General features: G+C 37.8%; 1 protein-coding gene across 3 annotated transcripts in view; it reads right to left on the bottom strand.

Moving 5' to 3' along the window:
- The window catches only part of LOC122792986 (diacylglycerol kinase beta-like), a 4078579-nt gene that overhangs the window by 2522589 nt on the left and 1537104 nt on the right, over window positions 1–18886 (bottom strand). For 2 of the 3 annotated variants that reach the window (XM_044060599.1, XM_044060601.1), the window contains one exon: window positions 10971–11033. The exons of the other annotated variant lie outside the window; for it this stretch is intronic. In XM_044060599.1, coding sequence (XP_043916534.1) covers window positions 10971–11033 — 63 coding nt within the window. The remainder of the gene's footprint in view (window positions 1–10970; window positions 11034–18886) is intronic. 3 annotated transcript variants of the gene reach the window in all.

Below are 18886 nucleotides of genomic sequence, written 5' to 3'. Positions count from 1 at the left end.
AGTATTAGCAGTCATGGATCAAGCAAGGTATTTTTTTTTTTTGCTACTGTCCAGCAGCATCACATTCACATTAACCATAACAGTGAAGCTTATTTGCCAGAAAAGGAAGCATTACAGCTTGTTGCTGGATAGCTGGCTGATATTAAAACCCATACTGTCGAACCTAAAAGATCAACTGCACTAAGACATGGTGGCTAAAATCACACAAGAGCAAGGAGTGAGTGATGCATCTTCTTCACCTTCTCCCTCTTCTCCGAGTATGTGTAATCTTGGATTTGATACATAATAGCAATCACAGAATAGTATCACAGGATAAAGCTACTTAAATCCAAAACAAACAAACAAACAAAAAAACTCTGTATAAACGCTTTCAGATAAAATGGTTTCATGCAGGGAAAGAGCCATACATATGCAACAGTTGCTCTGAGGGCGTAGATGGAGAAGTATAGAGATGGTCAGAAGGAGTTACATTGTGTCTTTGTGGACTTAGAGAATGCATATGACAGGGTGCCTGGAGATGAGTTATGGTATTGTATGAATAAGTCAGGAATGGCAGAGAACTATGTAAGAGTGGTACAGAATATGTACAAGGCAGTGTAACAGTGGTGAGGTCTGTGGTAGTAGTGATTGATGCATTCAAGGTGGAGGTGGGATTACATCAAGGATCAGCTCAGAGCCCTTTCTTATTTGCAATGGTGAAGGACAGGTTGACAGACAAAATCAGACAGGAGTCTCTGTGGACTATGATGTTTGCAGATAACATTGTGATCTATAGTGAGAGTAGGGAACAGGTTAAGAAGACCCTGGAGAGGTGGATATATGCTCTAGACAGGAGAGGAATGAAGGTCAGCAGGGAGATCGCAGGGAGATCGCAGATATACCCCAGGGATTACCTCAGTGTGCTCGTAGAGCAAGAGGCACAGCAAAATAATGAGTACTAGTTCCCCACTTCAATAGGGGTGAAAAAGAGCCAAAACTATGAGCTAGGCTTGTAAAATGCCCCGGGCAGGATAGCCTACCTAAGACAAAATATATGTGTGTGAATGAGAAGGAGGACAGAGGAATGTGAGGATGAAGGGAGTAGAGCTGGCGAAGGCAGATGAGTTTAAATAATTCATAACAGCAGTATTCAAAAGAGAGCACTTGCAACCACCATACCGTTGTAAATAGTTAAATAAAACACAAACCAACACAGACACAAATAAAAACATGAGCGCTTTCAGGCTTAGCCCTACATCAGACAAAAAACCTTATTTAAAAATTGCTTTTTATACACATTTATTAAAACTCATATCCAATCAATCAATGGTACTTAACCCGCCACTTTTTAAGTGCTGAATTTAAAGGGATAACACCATTCGAACCAGGTGCTCGGTCAGCAGCAAATTCTATTATCCATTTCAACTTATTAAATTCAGTTAAATTGACAAAATCCCCTCCTCTGATACCCATCTTGACTTTCTGGATGACCATGAATGAAAAGTTATGATTTGGATAACACTTCACATGCTGATATAATGCATTATGTACATCCGCAAGACCTATAGCTGACATATGTTTTAGAATTCGCTCTTTCAGTCTGCAGTTCATTTTCCCTATATAATAACAGGAACATACATTACATGGATAGTTGAACAGGATTCTGTCCCCCTAGATGATTTTGAAAATATGGCTCTGGTGCTTTGGCCATGTTGACTAATGTCGCCAAAAATGGGTGTGGTTAGTTACCGGTGAAAAGTGGATTAAGAACCCAGCCTACTCTGACCCATGCCAGGGACCCGTGCTAATGGTGGGAGGGGTATATGTGCCCCTATTGGCCAGTGTGTGCCCGCCATAAAGCCCAGCAGCCCTGCTCAATAATAAGGGTGGGGGGTTGGCATAATGGTTAAGGGGTTTGCCTTACAAACACAAGGTTCAGAGTTTGATTCTCACATGGGGTAATTGGCTAGGCTTAAAAAAATGGCCCACAAAGGCAGTTAGACTAGTACTAATCTATGAACCTTTGAACCTAAGCTATTGACTGGCCGGTGTCTAGTTGCCCAGCCTGGGTTGCCTGGTATAGCTCTGTTGAGTGAAAGCTGGACATAAAATCAACCAACCTGCCAAACATGAACTGAGAATTGCTAAGTTTACTGCAGGTTCACTGACAGGATGCAGCTTGGAAGTAGATGACATGGTGATATGAAGAAGGATGGACATCCTATATATCCAGGAGATGAGATGGAAGGGCAGTTCAGCAAAGCCACTTGGCTTTGGATCCAGAGGCTACTACTCAAGTGGAGGGCAGTCTAGAAATGGTGTAGGAACTGCAGTGAGAGAGAGGCTTCAGAAGGCAGTAAGGGATATCATCAGAATTAATGACAGACTCATGGCAGTCAGACTCCAGTGTAATGATAGGGCAGTATTCATAATCTCAGCCTATGCCCCACAGCAGGGTTGTGATAGTGAGGAAAAGAGTGCATTCAGACAGCAGTTGCAGGACCTACAAGATAAAGCAGGGCAACATAAATTGGTGTTCATAATGGGTGACTTGAATGCACATATCGACTATAACATAACAGGATATGAGGCCTGCCTGGGTCCACATTGGTGGGGCAACAGAATAAAGAAGGAGAAGCATTTCTAGACTTCTCCCCGGCAAATCGCTTGATAGTAGCCAACACATGGTTCAGAAAGAGAGATAGTCACAATATCACATACAAGAGTAGTCAACATGCAACTCAGATAGACTTCTTCCTAGTAAGGAAAAGGCACTGGGGCAGAAGCCATGACTGCAAAGTCATCCTCAGTGAACAGTTGGCCCGCAGCATAAACCACTAGTTGCCAAAATCAGTTGCAAGCAGAGGTCAGAGAAGGCTCTAATGTCAATAGAGACCAGGCTGAAGACCTGGAAGTTGACTGGAGAAAAAGTACAACAGTTTAAGGAATTACTCAGGACTCTAGCACCCCAAGAAGAGGAGGAAATAGGTGGAGTTGAAGAAGGATGGTAGCACCTAAAACAGCATATGTTAGGACTACAGAAAAGATATGTGGCCAAGTCCAGGTATGGAAATAAGGTACATAAGGAAAGCTGGTGGTGGAATGCAGAAGTCCAGGAAGTCATCAAAAGAAAAAAGGAGTGCAGGAAGAAGTGGGAGACAGAAAAGACTGACCAGGCTAGGAAAGACTACTGGTTGGCTAACAAAGAAGTTGCAATAGCAAAGAATAGGGCATCAGAGGCACTGTACCAACTTCTGGAAAGTGACTCAGTAAGGGGCACAAAGAAACTATATCAGGTTGCAAGGCAAAGACAGAAAGATAAAGAAGATAGTCAGATACCCTTCATAAGGGATGCCAGCAACAACCTACTCAACAGCCCAGAGGACATCAAAGGCAGATGGAAGGAGAATTTCCAGCAGCTTCTGAATGAAGAAAACCCCAAGGAAGCTGTACTGACCCAAAAACACCCTACAATGAGAGAAGAAAAGGCACCCAATCTAGAAGAAGTAAGAACAGCACTAACAAAGATGAAGTCAGGGAAAGCAGCAGGCTCAGATGAGATCACAGCAAATATGATAAAGATGCTGGGTGAGATAGGGGAGAAATGGCTCCTGAGGGTACTAATAGCAGTGTGTAGAGAAAGACATATCTCAGACGACTGGAGAATAAGCATACTTATGTCAGTGTACAAGAACAAAGGGGACATTCACAAATGTGGGCAGTACAGAGGCATCAAACTCCTATCAAACTGCATAAAAGTTCTGGAGAGGGTGATTGATAAATGGATACGCAGAGTAGTAGAATGTAAGATGGGAGATGAGGAGTTTGGATTCAGATCAGGATGCAGCACAACTGACCCAATACAAGAAAAAGAAAAATGATCTGGTTCCACACAGCAGTGAAAATCAGTATGTCCTTTATTGTAGTAAGGTAACCTTACTACAATAAAGGACATAAAGGACATATGAATTTTAACTGCTGTGTGGAACCAGATCATTTTTCCTTTTCTTGTATTCTCTGGTTATTCCATCTGATTCCTTATTTAGTTCAAGGACTGTTTTCGTTTGGTACAATTGACCCGGTGTTTGCATTGAGACAGATACTTGAGAAGAAGCTAGATATGAGGATTGAGTCCAAATGGGCATTCCTAGACTTGGAGAAAGCATATGACAAGGTCCCAAGAAAGCTCATCTGGATAGTACTGCGGTGGTTTGAAGTCCCAGAAACATTGGTAGAATTAGTGCAGGCTATATACAAGGACCCAAGGACTCAAGTACGAACAGTGTTCGGCCTCACAGAGAGGTTCCCAGTGGGTGTGGGTGTACATTAGGGTTCAGCTCTGAGGCCACTGCTGTTCATAATGGTAATGGACTACATTAGCAAACAGACTGGAAGGGACGGATCAACAAAGCTGCTGTTTGCAGACAATGTGTCAGTACAGGCAGACTCTGAGCTAGAACATCAGCAATGGACAGGAGAATGGAATGCAAATCTGAAGGCATTCGGGATGAAACTAAGCACAGATAAGATGGCAGTAATGGCAGCAAATTGGGGAAATCAGAAGAAGCTGAGAACAGAGATAGAAACAAAGATAGTGGAACAGATAAACAGCTTCAAGTATCTGGGAGGAGTAGTTGAGGAGAAGGGTAATCTGAATGAAGAAGTCAAAGCTAGAATCAGAGGGGCTGCAGCCAACTGGCATAGAGTATCAGAAATAGTCTATGACAGAAGAATGCCAAAGAAGCTGAAAAGTAAGGTGTACAAGACAGCGGTGCAACCAGTAGAGAGAAAAGAACAAATCACGGTGGTTTGGGCACATGTGTAGAAAAGCAGAAGACAATCTGGTGAGGAAGATTTGGGACATACAGGAAGAAGGTAAGAAGAAGCAAGGACATCCAGCAAGGAGGTGGAGGGATTGTGTGAAAGAAGATCTGCGTCAGTCAGGCATGAGTGTTGAAGAAGGCAGGAGTGTGGCACTGAATCGAGAGAGTTGGCGACAGTCAACACGATACCCTGAACCCATGTAGAAAAATGGGAAAAAGGGGGCTGCTGATGATGATGATGATGGAGCTGAATTTGAAAATTAAGAAGTTGTTGCTAGAATGTATTAGGAAGGCCAACTGGTGGCACTATCACTTACATAAAGATAGTACTGAATACAGCTTTTAAACTGATAAAAAACTAATACCTATATTATTCTCTATGTATGTATTTAAGAAGAAATTTACTTCTTAAATATAACATATACATTTGTGTGTGAATATATACTATATTTAATATCTGTATCTATATATATATATATATATATATATATATATATATATATATATATATATATATATATATATATATATATATATATATATACATATACATATACATATACATACATACCCAGACACACACACGCATATATGTATATGAATAATTATATTTAATCATATATATATATATATATATATATATATATATATATATATATATATATATATATATATATGATTAAATATAATTATTCATATACATATATGCGTGTGTGTGTCTGGGTGTGTATGTATATGTATATGTATATGTATATATATATATATATATATATATATATATATATATATATATATATATATATATATGTGCATCTATCTATTTATATATATATGTATAAAATGTGCCCTTGGATGGGTCAAAATTGATGTTGTGTAAATGTTTTAAACATGTTGTAATATGATGTTTCAAAAATGATATTTTGAAAATAATGTTACAGATACTGTTGTGTGTTGCTCTTCAAGAAAACACATGTATGCCTGTGAAATAGGCAGCAAGTTCCTTTAAACAGTGCTGGTAATACACACTTTAATGTATGAAAAGGAGGGCTGTTGCCCTGGGGTTCAGAGATGTTGGGCTGTCAATGCATGATTGAGTTTTGTTCTTTGAGCAGAGGCTATGGGAAATGTGCTATTGAAAAAAAAGAGAAAGCTCTTATCTACATTCAATCTTTCACTCTTATCAGTATGTCAGCCTTGGAAAGAAGTGTGATCTTTTGTTGTCAGCTTAGCAGTAGAAACTGTTGGAACTGCTGGAGAAAGAAACTTCACCTGTGTGTTTGCAGTATGGGTAGGTGATCCACTATCCATGCCACAGAAACAGGAGATAAAGGTACTTCTTTTCAAAGACAGGCTGGGGAAACAAGAGTGACGTAAGAGGCTAGCAGATGAAGATTGTATCGTGATAGCTGTGGGCTGCCTTTAAACTGCAGTTGCTCTGTAATATCGCAGTATGTGGTAGAGGATAAAGAAATTACTACTGTAAAATCCTTTCTGAGTTAGTACTTTTTGTTTCTGAAGTAAGAAAATTGTTTGAATGGTGTTTTAAAATTGTAGACTGAGAAGGTAGGGCAAACTGTAGTGGTCCTGTTTTGAACCTGTCCTGACTTATTTGGAATACTTTTTAAATATTTTATATTTTATAAACATATAACACACCAAATGCCATATGGTGTAAACATCCTACATCTTTGGACCACTGAGGTATTATTTTCCTTAACCCCCTAAAATATAATGACCAGGAAGCAATAAGAGCACTTTATTACATACTTTTTCCAGACAACATGTTAATATACAGTTAGATAGATACATAGATAGATAGATAGAGAGATAGAGAGATGTACGGCTAGACAGGAGGCCATTATACAAACATCCACTACTAGTATTATTTAAAATATGTAGGATTGGGAAATAATTATAAAAGTACCATAATGTACTTAGTGTTGGATGCAAGGAAACAGAATGGAAACATTAGCAGAATGATTGCCTTGTTAAGATCCATCTTCAGTCTCAGAATCCCTTTACTTAGATTATGCAATGAAAAATAAATTGGCATCCTGTTATAAGCAAAGGTTTAGTAAGACTAACAATTGATTGGTTGTGCATGTAGCTTAAAACACTAGTTCAAAGCAATAAACACAAGTGAAAAAGTCTTCAGTGCTAGAAAAGTTCAGAGATACTGGTGGCCAAGGAACAGAATAATAGTAAAAAACAGCTTATATTTCTTACATCAAAGTAACAATATTAATGTGATTTAAACAAGTATAGCTACTAATCCACAACCAAACAAAGGGTTAACAGTATTTAACAAATTACAGACATCACCAACAGTAATAAAACACAAACTAAAATTGACAAAAAAAAGCAACAGGATGAATTAAGTGGCACTGTCAGAACTGTGTTTTACATATGAATGATAAAATGTGAATTATCAAGAATTTAAAAAGAATCGCACAAAGACTGAAGCATTATAAATAGTCCACCCAGGCATCTATCCATTTATCAAACAGACTGTGTTGTTGAGATCATAGCAGTAGCAAGCGAGGCAGGACAGTTCAAACTTTTGTTTTCCTAGTACAACTCTATAGCCTGTTTTAGATGCTTTGTGGTATTCCCAGGCCAGCCGAGAATCTCTCCTGTATGTCTTGGGCCTGCCCTGGCAGTTTACCTCCATGAGTTGTGCCTGGCCTACCTCACACACATGGAAACTAGGGATTATTTTCAACAGTTTACCAAACCATAACTGGCTCCTTTCTATGCAGAGCATCATTAGCTCTACTCCAGCATCCTTCTAGATTGATAAGGTACTCAGTCTATCATGAAGAGTAAGCCTAACAACCCTAAGAAGGACACTTACTTCCACTGTTTTATCCCTGTCTCATATTTTCTGTCACTACCATAAGCTCATGCTCACAGGTGTGGTAAAAGCTGGATAATTTTCTAGGTGGTAAGAAGATGATCATCTGTTAGTTGATGGGGTAGTTCTATCCAATGTAGGCTTTTTAGTGCTATAGAATGGTGGGTTTGGAAAGGGGTATTTACTGCAAATTTAGCAACAATGTTATAGCATTGTTCAAGTTTTGATTTTCATGATATCTGAAGGTTAATAAAGATGGGAGCACCATAAAGAAGTGTGGGGAAGAGATTAATAGTGGCAAGTGTAGGTTTAGTTGGGTCGGTGAGAAAGTTTTTGGCTCTATAAAGCATCCTTAGTTTTTGATAAACTGTTAAGAGGTGACCTGATAGACTTACTGCACATCAGCAAGTTAAGGGACATCAGAAATACTTGTATGAAATTTTGCATGTGCAGGTCGAATATAAAATTATCATACAGTATCACCTTATAAAATTTTGTATATGCAGTTCGAATTTAAGATTATCCTCCACTATCATCTCAAATAATTTGCTATGAGAAGTGACTTTAATGGTTGTATTATCAAGAGACAGAATTTTAAATTTTGATTATTATTTTTTTTATGGTAGAGGGATTTAGGAAAAAAGTTTGTTTTTTGCAGGTTTTATGTTACAGATGTGGTTTAGATTCCTAGACCAAGTAATTTGTATGCCATTTGACTTGCTGATGTGCATTAACTCCATCACTAATGGGATGGAGGATGCTTTATATGCCAGACACAGGTCACCTCTTAACAGTCAAGATACAAAGTATACTGACAGGGCTTTGAGTTGGTCCATGTAGGACATGTTGTCTGGGCCTTTTATGCTTTTAGTAAGGTATCTGTGTGGTCATTTCGGTTGTTGCCTGTATCTAGACAGATGCATAGCAAAAGGGGCATTATATTCAATGACTGGCCTAATAAGGGCTGAATAAAGAGGGACAATGACATCCATAGATCTGGACACAATCCCTTTGTTTATAAGCTGTGCAATATAACAGGATTTTCTTATAACTATAGACACAAGCTGGTCAAAAGTTAGGTTACTGTCCACATAAGTTCCCAAATCCTAAACAACTGGGTCAGTTCTTAGAGGAGTATTATCAATATAGTACTTCCCTCATGTAAATGACTTCCCAAAGGATACAATAATGCATTTTTGTCATTTAGTTTCAAACCATAATTTTGATACCAGTTATTTATTTGACACAGACCTTCTTGAAGAATGGCTAAGTCATTTGGGGATTCAATAACTGTTCCTAGCTTGCCGTCATCTGCAAACTTAGTCAGCCAGATCCCTTTAGCATTGGCTTTTAGTTCAAAAAATTAGATGACAAACAGGAGAGGTCCCAGCACAGAACCCTGTGGGACTCCACTGGTGATGGTCTCTTTGTGGAGGTAACTTCCATTATTTTGATTATCTGCATCCTATCTGTGAACCAGTTCGCAATCCAGCAGGTGACATAGGGGTTTATTTCCACTTTATTTAGCTTTTCTATTATGTTTGAGTGGGAAATTATGCCAAAGGCTTTCGCATGGTTGAGGTATGTGTTGTACCATTTTGCCTTCATCCACTGCTTTGGTGACCTTTTTCAAAAAAATTCACCATGTTGAATAAGCATTAACTCCCCTTGATGAATCCAAACTGAGACAGGTTCAATGTCTAGAGGTTCCCTATGTCCTGATTGATTAATTCCATGACAAGTCATTCCATGGCTTTGCATATGGTCAAACTTATGCGTCTGTAATTGTCTGGGTCTGTGGAAGGTCCTCCCCTTATCCAAGGGAATGACTGTAGCTATTCATCATTTGCTTGGCACAAAACCTGTATGAAATCTGAAACTGAACAGTGTTCTCAGAGGTGTGGCTAAATCATACATCCTGCTATTTAGACTACATCTAGGGATATTGTCAGGCCCCATCAATGCAGTATTTTTAGCTTTTGATAGCATTTTTAGGACTTGGCATTGTGTGGTAGCTGGAGGTGAGCCAATTCAGGTTTATCTTGAAGGACAGATGGAGTGGAGAGATGGGTAATGTTAGAGCTAAATTTATCGGCCAATAGGTTAGCTATATCTTCAGTTTCAGTGTAGGTTAACATTATTCACTCTCAGCACAGTGCATTGTTGTGTTTTGCTTTTGAGATTGCGAAAATAACTAAAATATGCCTTGTGATCATCTTTGGATTGAGTAGCTATTTTAGCCTCAAACTTGGCTTTGGTGGATTTCATTAAGCTCCTGAGATGTTTGTTTATTTCAGTGGCAAGGAAGATGACAATATGGGAATTACTCTTCTTATATTTGGCCAAATTTTTTTCTTGTTTTATAAAGCTTACTAATATTATGGTTCTACTACATTGGTTTGTTTCTGGGGTTCTGTAATTCTTCCTATGGGAACAAAATTATGTTTAATTGCATATCCCAATAACATGCTGTAGGTGAACTCACCATCTTCCAAATTTCCCATAAGTGTGCAAAGTATATGAAGGATGTATGTAGGTGTCCCATAGTAGTCCTGTGCCCAGTGCTGGATAAGTTTCTTTAATTTGTCTTTACAGAATGCAATGATAGGCCCCAGCTACCCTATGAGTTTAAGCACTATTAAACAGGCAATCAGAGATTAATAAATGAATAATTTAATCCTATGACATTCACCAGCTCCACCAGGCAGTAGGCAATGTCACCTATGTGAGAATGATGTATAGAGAATTCCTTGGTATCCAAGGAGTTGTCTACCGGCTGCAGACCTTTGGATATCATCAAGGGGCTCACAAGAAGTCCAAAAGCCCTTCTTTTCCATAAAGAGAAGACCGACAGAGAGACAGACTCTGTTTTTTCATTCTACTCAATCCCATGAAGCCCTCTAGCACCCAAGTCACTAGTCAAACTTAAGTCATTGGATTGAATGTTTGGCCCTTGGTATCAGGTCAATCTACAATCATTAGCATAATGCTATATAAGAAAAAATATTCCTTGCTCAATTTTAGAACAGAATAGATGCTGATTAAACAGTAGACCAAAGGAGCTCATCAAACAGATCACACATGTTGTAAATCTGAAAGCGAACATTGACCCCATTCACCCAAACAAAATCTGACAGTGCTACTGAAACAACCAAACCAGAGCAAGCTGACCAAACCAGAAATACTGCCAAACCTTGACCCATGCATTTACTAAGCCAGGACCACATGATACAAAGACAGAAATAAGGTACACAGATTTTCACAAAGTGTGCACATTGAAACAGTAATACAGAGAGCGCGCACATGTAAAATACCTGTAATGGGGGCACACGCTACTTCTGTCTGAATGGAAATGCCAGCATCTATGGTTTTGGGCTCTACAATAAAGGACAGTTAAAAAACACACATATGTATATTTTCAATTCTTAGAATGGAGAAGTTTAGAAAAGTATGCATTCATCCTCCTTTTAAATACACAAATAGAGCTCAATGAGAGGAAAAATAACTAGCAAGTGACAATATCTGTAGCGGTGTGACTTAACACTTATATAGAATGAAAAGTGAATTCTAGGAAGTATTTCTCATTGTTCCTTAGGTTCCACAAATGTGAATCAGAGCAAAACTTACCAGACCATTTTGTTTTCTCAGGTTATTCAGTAAAATAAAAGCTTAAACTTGCAAGTGGCATTACAGTGCAGAGACAGGTCTGAATACTTCATCATAACTGAATGGATCTTTATTTTTTATGCAGTATAAGCATAGAGCTTAGCCATTTGAAAATGTTGCTTGCTAGGCATTTTTGCTGACTGCAAGTGAGATTAATCATGTTACTTTACCTTACCTTATTTGTAGAAAATGAACATAGCATAACAACTCAGGGAAGGTAGGCATTTCTTTTTGCTGAATGTATGCACAAGTTTCCAATTAAAAATAAATATGGTGTACATGGTTGCATCACATTCAAACATTCTCAGGATTTTACCTATGTAGTAACAGTTGAAATACTTAGAGATTTGCACCTAAATTTACAAATTAAATATTTATAGCACCAAATGCTAATAAGTGCTTTGCAAAATTTAAGTCCAGCATTTGAAATACTGCAGGTGTCTGAACTATGCATATATAAAGATGTGGCAATATACATTTGGTAAAAATATTAATGCGACAAAACCTGAATGCATTCATGCTGCTCTGACAGACTCCTTGAAGGAAAAAAAAATCTGGACACAGAATTACAAATAAATCTACTTACTCAGCAAACATAATATTAAATAATTTTGCAGATAAAGTTCATTGCATGGCACAGAAACCATTTTTCAGGCCACTACAATTTGTGTTGAGAATTAATTTCTGATCATGCACTTGCATACATTTTTAGTCCTATTAAAATCAGAATTTCAGTGCACTTTATTATATGCATAAGTATTATAAGATTGTTCCTCAGTCACCAATTTATATAATTTGACTAATTCTGAAGGATAATCTGCTCCAAGGTTTTAAAAAAAGTAGCAGTAACTCTACACTAGAGAACTGCTGAGATCAGCACTCCTTTTATTAAAATAGCCCCAGTAACCTGACACAGCAATGTTATGTTCTTAATAAAGAATGAAGTTGCACTCCTGAGTTAATCAGAAAGCCTTATGCAATAGATATCAGTATGAAAAATGTCTTAGATCTAATAGAGCAGGCTTGACAATACTCTATTACAGAAATTGTTTATTCATTAAGTGGCTGTTCAATATGTCAGTACTGAAATAAAGACCAAATCTGTTAATCCAGACACCTGGTTTGATAGTTTTACTGTACTAAATTAGCCTTCTTTGGCTAAATTTCACTTGTAAATGTTCTTCAAGCAATTGTTACAAGAGAAATGCTGATGAAGTGATCTAATCTGTTGCTCCAGATGTTTGTAGAAGTGTTCCTTTAATAAAAACATGGTTCAGAATAAAATCAAACCCGAAGGAAAATAACATTTCATCTAGCAACTTAAATTCATCCACTATAACAACAACAACAAAAATAATATAGCAGGAAGGATGTATAATCAAGGAGTATGTGCTCCATGGAGGAGAAATATATCATTTTCAGAATAATACATTCCTTCAAAACAGAAATAAAATGGTAACACATTCACCTTATAAGAAAAAAATATCTACAAAAATGTAAATTAACAACTCCAGCAGTAGTAAATTAAGGAATGTAAAGCATATTGTGTGTTACAACATGGGGATAGCCAAGCATTTACCATGAAAGCTATAGAGTGAAATTTAATTTTTCAGAAAACATTTTGCCCAAATGAAACATGGCAATTATCAACCATGCAAACATATGTAAAATAAAAAAGTTGCAGATATGATAGCAATAAAAGTAACTGTGCTCAAAGTAAGATATATTTTTTATATCATTGACAACAAAAATATTTTTCAAGTGTAAGATTTTTAGAACATACACTACAACTTTTATTTCAGGCATTCTTTGATACCTGTTTAATCCAGTTTAAGGTTGTAGAAGAGCTGGAGTCCTTCTTGGCACTCATTTCACACAAGGCAGAACAATTCAACCCAGCCTTGATGCCAGTCCACTGCAAAATGCATGAACACACACACGCACATATGCATGTACATGACATGCAGACCTATGGACAATGTTGTGGTTTATCAATTCATCTATGGCACATTTTTGAGATATGGAAAGAAATTGCAGGTCTCATTGAAAACATTCAGTGACACATGGAGGATATGGAAACTTCCCACCAAAGTAACCCCAGACAAGAATTAAACTGGAGAAGCATGCTCAGTGAGGCAGCGATGGTAACTGCTTTACTACTGTGCCACCTCCTTTTTTTAATACATGTTTACTTAAAACAAGTAATCATGGAGAATTTTGAAGAAGCATGTAGTAGCACAAGATCTTGGAGTAAAAAGTGACTTTTCTGATTATACCATTGTTGTATGCCAACCACCGGCTTTTGCATACCAGTGCTTAGTACAACAACAAAAAAAAAAAAAAAAACAGCTCATGTCAGGTAATCACAGTTTGTGTTTTTTGCAAGCTATGCCAAAATGCATCTTTCAAGAGAAAGCTCAGTATTAAAACAACATAGTCACTGAAAACAGAGAAGTAGAAGGCGGATTGAAGCCTTTGTTCAAGTTACAAGTCAAAGCTGAGCAAAATTAAAAGAACATAGTTGAACGACATTTAAATGAGTAGTTTATGACTCAGAATCATTTCACACCAAGGTATTAATCTTGTTTTTTTACTTTATTTGGATCATTTACCTAGGTAGGTCTAATAGGTCAAACCCCTATTTTCAGTGGAGATCTGTAGTAATGAACTTATAATCTAGATACATACATTCTATATAGATTAATACAGAGTGTTACCCATCATTGCTGCAAAAAATACATTGACAATTACTAGAAAAACAAATTACTGCCTATCTAAAATGCAGTACAAGGGGAACCACTATTATGTGCCATATTAAAGCATTAAAAACAGCCAACATAAAACAGCATCTAAAGCACTTTAACAGCTTTAGTAATTGTAAAATAATTGAATGTTACAAACACACACAAAAGTGAGGTGGCATAAAGTGTTTAACAGCTCTCAAAGTTGCTTGCTCATTAGTACAATTTCTGGCTACTGGTTGTTCCTTCTTTTTTTTTTCTATAACTTGTTGCACACTGGCGCATATAAATTCCTAGGTAGTACAAAGAGGTATGACATGGCCTCACTTATCACAACACGCTTGTTGTGTTCTTGACATGGATGGCAAGATTTACCCCCTTGAGCTTTAGTTTTCTCTTTGAAGTGAATTTCTTGATATCCATGTCTTGAGCATGTAATAAGTTGGTTATGTTTGGAGACCCATTCATAATCCTCCACCTCATACAACACTTAAAGTGTTACATACACACACGATGATTTTGTTAGAATTAGTTTCTGATTCTGAGATCTGTTATTTGTGACAGTCTTAAAAAAGTTCATTCTTAAAGCTGACATGAAAAGCAGGAAAAAGCTGAGACAGCTGACAAAGAAGATAATATAACAAATATGTGTTACCATATAACAGAAGGAAAGGATAACAAGAGAAATACATACATTATGTAAAAAATTAAGAAAATAGTGATGCAGAACATTAGTTGAGATTAAGGAAGATCTGGGAAGACAAAAGTGGCGCTGATACTTGGGTAGTTACAAGAGAGTACTGTCTAAAGAAACATTCGTAATCGATTATTTTAGAAAGAAAAATAGAAGCAGTAGAGGTAATTTAATTGAGGAGTCCGAGGCTGGGCATATTATTTTAAAGTCAAAGCAAACTTTATTGTCGATCAGATATACACAGCAGTGCAAGCTGAACAAAATTACATTGATTTGGTCTCCATGCAAGACATAACAATGAACAGATAGTTTGTATGACAGTAAGACTAATGCACATACAGTAATAATTAAAATATTAACAACACAGTAAATTACCACAACTGGACAGGAAGACATTATACAATATTATATTAGTAGGTATTGCAAAGACTATGACTACACATTGTGATTGCTTACAATATTGCACTTCATCACTTGTAGTGTGATATATTCTGATGTTCATATTGCACATGTATGGTGTAGTGACTCACTCCTGACTACTGCACATTTAGGAAGTAATAGCATAAGAAGTCATGTTAACTGTACCAGTTATTGAAGCAACTTGCCAGAGTGATTTACTATAGCTGATACTTCATAGTAAGTGGCATATTGATCTAATTATTCACTGCCATGCTTGGCATTCAAGTTCAGCAGCCTTATAGATAAGGGAAGAGACTCCTGTTGAATCTAGATGTTTTGTAGTGTAAGCTGCAATACCTTCTGCCCAAGGAAAGGAAGAAGTACATGCCATGGGCAGGGTGAGTGGGATTTCTGATCATCTTACTAGTCTTTCCCACACATCAAGTCTCGAGCAGGTCATCCATGGAAGGGAGCGAGAAACCCATGACATTTTCAACTGTTCTCACTACTCTCACGAGAGCCTTGTGGTCAGATGCTTTGCAGTTCCCACACTAATCTATGATGTTATTTGTGAGGATGCTTGCAATAGTCCCCCTGTAGAAGGCTTTGAGGCTGGACTGAGACAGGTTTGCCTTCCTCACTTTCTGTAGGAAGTGCAGATGTTGTTGTGCCTTCTTCACTGTGTGGCTAATATGAGTCAACCAGAATAGGTCATCTGAGATGTGCACCCCCAGAAACTTGGTGGTTTTGACTCTTTCCACTGCCAGCCCCTTAATTTCCAGTGGTTCAGGTATCTCCTGAGTCCTCCTGAAGTCCACTGTTAATTCTTTGGTTTTGCTTACATTTAAGGTCAGATTGTAGTATGATATATTCTTAAATTCATATAGGATAGAAAACAGGAATTGATATGTCAGAATGCTGTTCATCGATTTTACTTCCACTTTTAACAATATCATCCCCCAGAATTTGATATCAAAGCTGATCCAGCTAGGCATCAACACCCCCCCCCCATGTAACTGGATACTGGACTTTCTCATCAACAAACCCCAAAAAAGTATGTGTGGGAAAGAACAAAACTGATGAAGTGCAATATTGTATGTGATCTAGCCTATCCTATTATATCCATACCTATGAACTCTCACAAGAATTCTGCTAAGTGACACCAGTTTTTTACCCTGGAAAGTTTGTTAAACTGTTGATTGTTACTGTACAGAACTAATATCTATCTTCTATAAAACTGGCAAACATTATCTGTTGCCTCAAACAAATTATCTCATGCAATTCAAGTACCATTACCAGCCTGTTTTTATCCTTCATAACATATATGTGTAAACTGCAATTTCAGTATTATCTTTAAAAAAAAATCAAGCGCTGTTTCATGTAATGTTTTTCTGTTTATTTAAGAGTTTGTTAATCTCTACTTTATCGTATAAGATATATGTTATACTTCTCATATGTATTGTATTGTACTTTGGAGCATTTTTCCCCAGGCCTCCGCTGAAAATAGACCTGTGTCCAGTCGGACTTTCCCAGTAAACAAATGTAAAATAAATAATAAATAAATAAATTGTTGCTGTTGCAACAGCCTATTATATGCCCCACTTTATCCCTGTAGGCTGTTTCCTCACCATTTCTGACAAGACCTACGAAGGTGGTATCATATGCAAATTTGATGATTTTGTTGTATTCATGCTTGGCCATGCAATCGTGTGTCAACAAAGTGAACAACAGAGGCCTCAGGACGCAGCCCTGAGGGACACCTGTGCTCAGTGTAATAGTGATTGAACTGTTATTTCCCACACATACTTTTTTGGGGTGTCTTACGAGAAAGTCCAGTATCCAGTTACATAGGGGGGTGTTGAACCCCAGCTGGATCAGCTTCCATATCAGATTCTGGGGACGACAGTGTTAGAGGCAGAACTAAAATCAATGAACAGAATTCTGACATAGCAATTCTTGTTTTCTAGCTGTGCGAAGGATTCATGAAGTGCTATAGCTATTGCATCAGCTGTGCAGCGGTTAGCTCTATAAGCAAACTGTAATGTGTACAGTGTTCCTGGTAGGCTTGAAGAGATATGGTTCTTGATCAGCCGCTCAAAACACTTCATTGCTGCTTGATGTAAGAGCAACTGGCTGGTAATCATTTAGGCTTGACGGTTGGATTTTTTTGGGTAAGGGAATGATTGTCGTATTTTTGAAGCAACTGGGTATGATGGCTAGTTTCAGGGATATGTTGAATGTATCTATTAGTACAGTGGACAGTTGGGTAGCACAGTCTCTTAGAACCCTTCCCATAATATTATCAGGACCAGCTGCTTTTTGGGGGCTTACATGCCTCAGGGTCTTTAAAACATCAAATGTTCTTAGACATAGCACCTCCTCACCCTGTCCAACAGGGAGCTTATTTGGCACAGTGCTGTCCATATTAAATCTGCTGAAGGAGGTGTCTAGTTTGTTCAGAAATTCTGTGCTGTCATCACATGGGAAGGATGCAGGCCTGTAGTCGGTTATGGCTTGAATGCCTTGCCAGAGATGTCTGCAGTCCCTTTGGTCAGAGAAGTGTCCCTGAATTTTATGTCTGTAGGTCCTCTTAGCCTCCTTTATACCTTTAAAGACTCTACTTAGATTTGCTCTGGCCTCTCTTAGGGCATCCTTGTCTTTTGATTTAAATACGGCATTTTGTACCTTTAGGAGCTCATATACTTCATCAGATAGCCAGAGTTTCTGATTAGCAAACATGGTGATACATTTGATGACCATTACGTCATCAACACATTTTGAAATATAGGCCATTACAGATTCCGTATCCAGGTCAATATGGTGGTTCTTTACAGCTGCATCTATAAACACTGACCAGTTTGTACATTCAAAGCAGTCCTGTGGTGCCAAGACTGCTCCATCAGGTCATATCCTTACTTAGTTGCTTGTAGGTTTGCCTCTTTTCAGCAGTGGTGTGTATGCAGGAAGTAGCATGATGGCCAGATGGTCTGAGTTGCCCAGATGTGGATAAGGTACTACTTTGTAGGACAGTTTTACATTTGTGTACACATTATCCAGAGTGTCTTGTTACAAAGTTCACATGTTGATGGTAATGGGGCAATATGGATTTCAAGTCAGCTTGATTGAAATCACCTGCAATTATATGGGCAAACTCAGGGTTCTTATTCTGGAGGTCATTTATTGACAGATACAGAATGTTCAATGCCATGTTAGTACTAGCACTAGAGGGGATGTAAACAGCTGTTATGCTCACTCCACTGAATTCCCTGAACTCAATGTTCTCTGAGCAGTGAGAAGTGATTATTTCACAGTTTGTACACCAGCTGTTGTTGATATACACACAAACACCCCACCACAAGACTTGCCACAGAGAGACTGGCTACTTTTTAAAAGATTTAAAAAAAAAATAAAAAACCTTTTAAAAATGTGTAAAGGTTCCAAAGTTCACCAAATGGCTTGGCATACGGATTTTAACAAAAACTCTAGAAAAGAAAGCTATAGCAACATTAAATAAAAGTGTTAGCAGGCATATAAGTCTACAGTTACAGTTGTTTAAGGAATTCAAGAATGATTTAATAAGTTTTTAAAATTAAAACAAATTTAAGCAGTTTACAAGCATTAGTTGCATTCCTGGCCATTTGGACTTGTGTATTACTTACAGAGTCACTGCCAGACAACATGTGAAATTTTGAGAGAAAGATCAGTCTAACTATATTAATTGGAGTCAGTT

This window comes from Protopterus annectens, chromosome 2.part0, assembly GCF_019279795.1.
Source record: "Protopterus annectens isolate FY-2018-M chromosome 2.part0, PAN1.0, whole genome shotgun sequence".
NCBI lineage: Eukaryota > Metazoa > Chordata > Ceratodontiformes > Protopteridae > Protopterus > Protopterus annectens.
The sequence above is the reverse complement of the archived record's forward strand: the minus strand, read 5'-3'. Positions and strand labels throughout refer to the sequence as shown.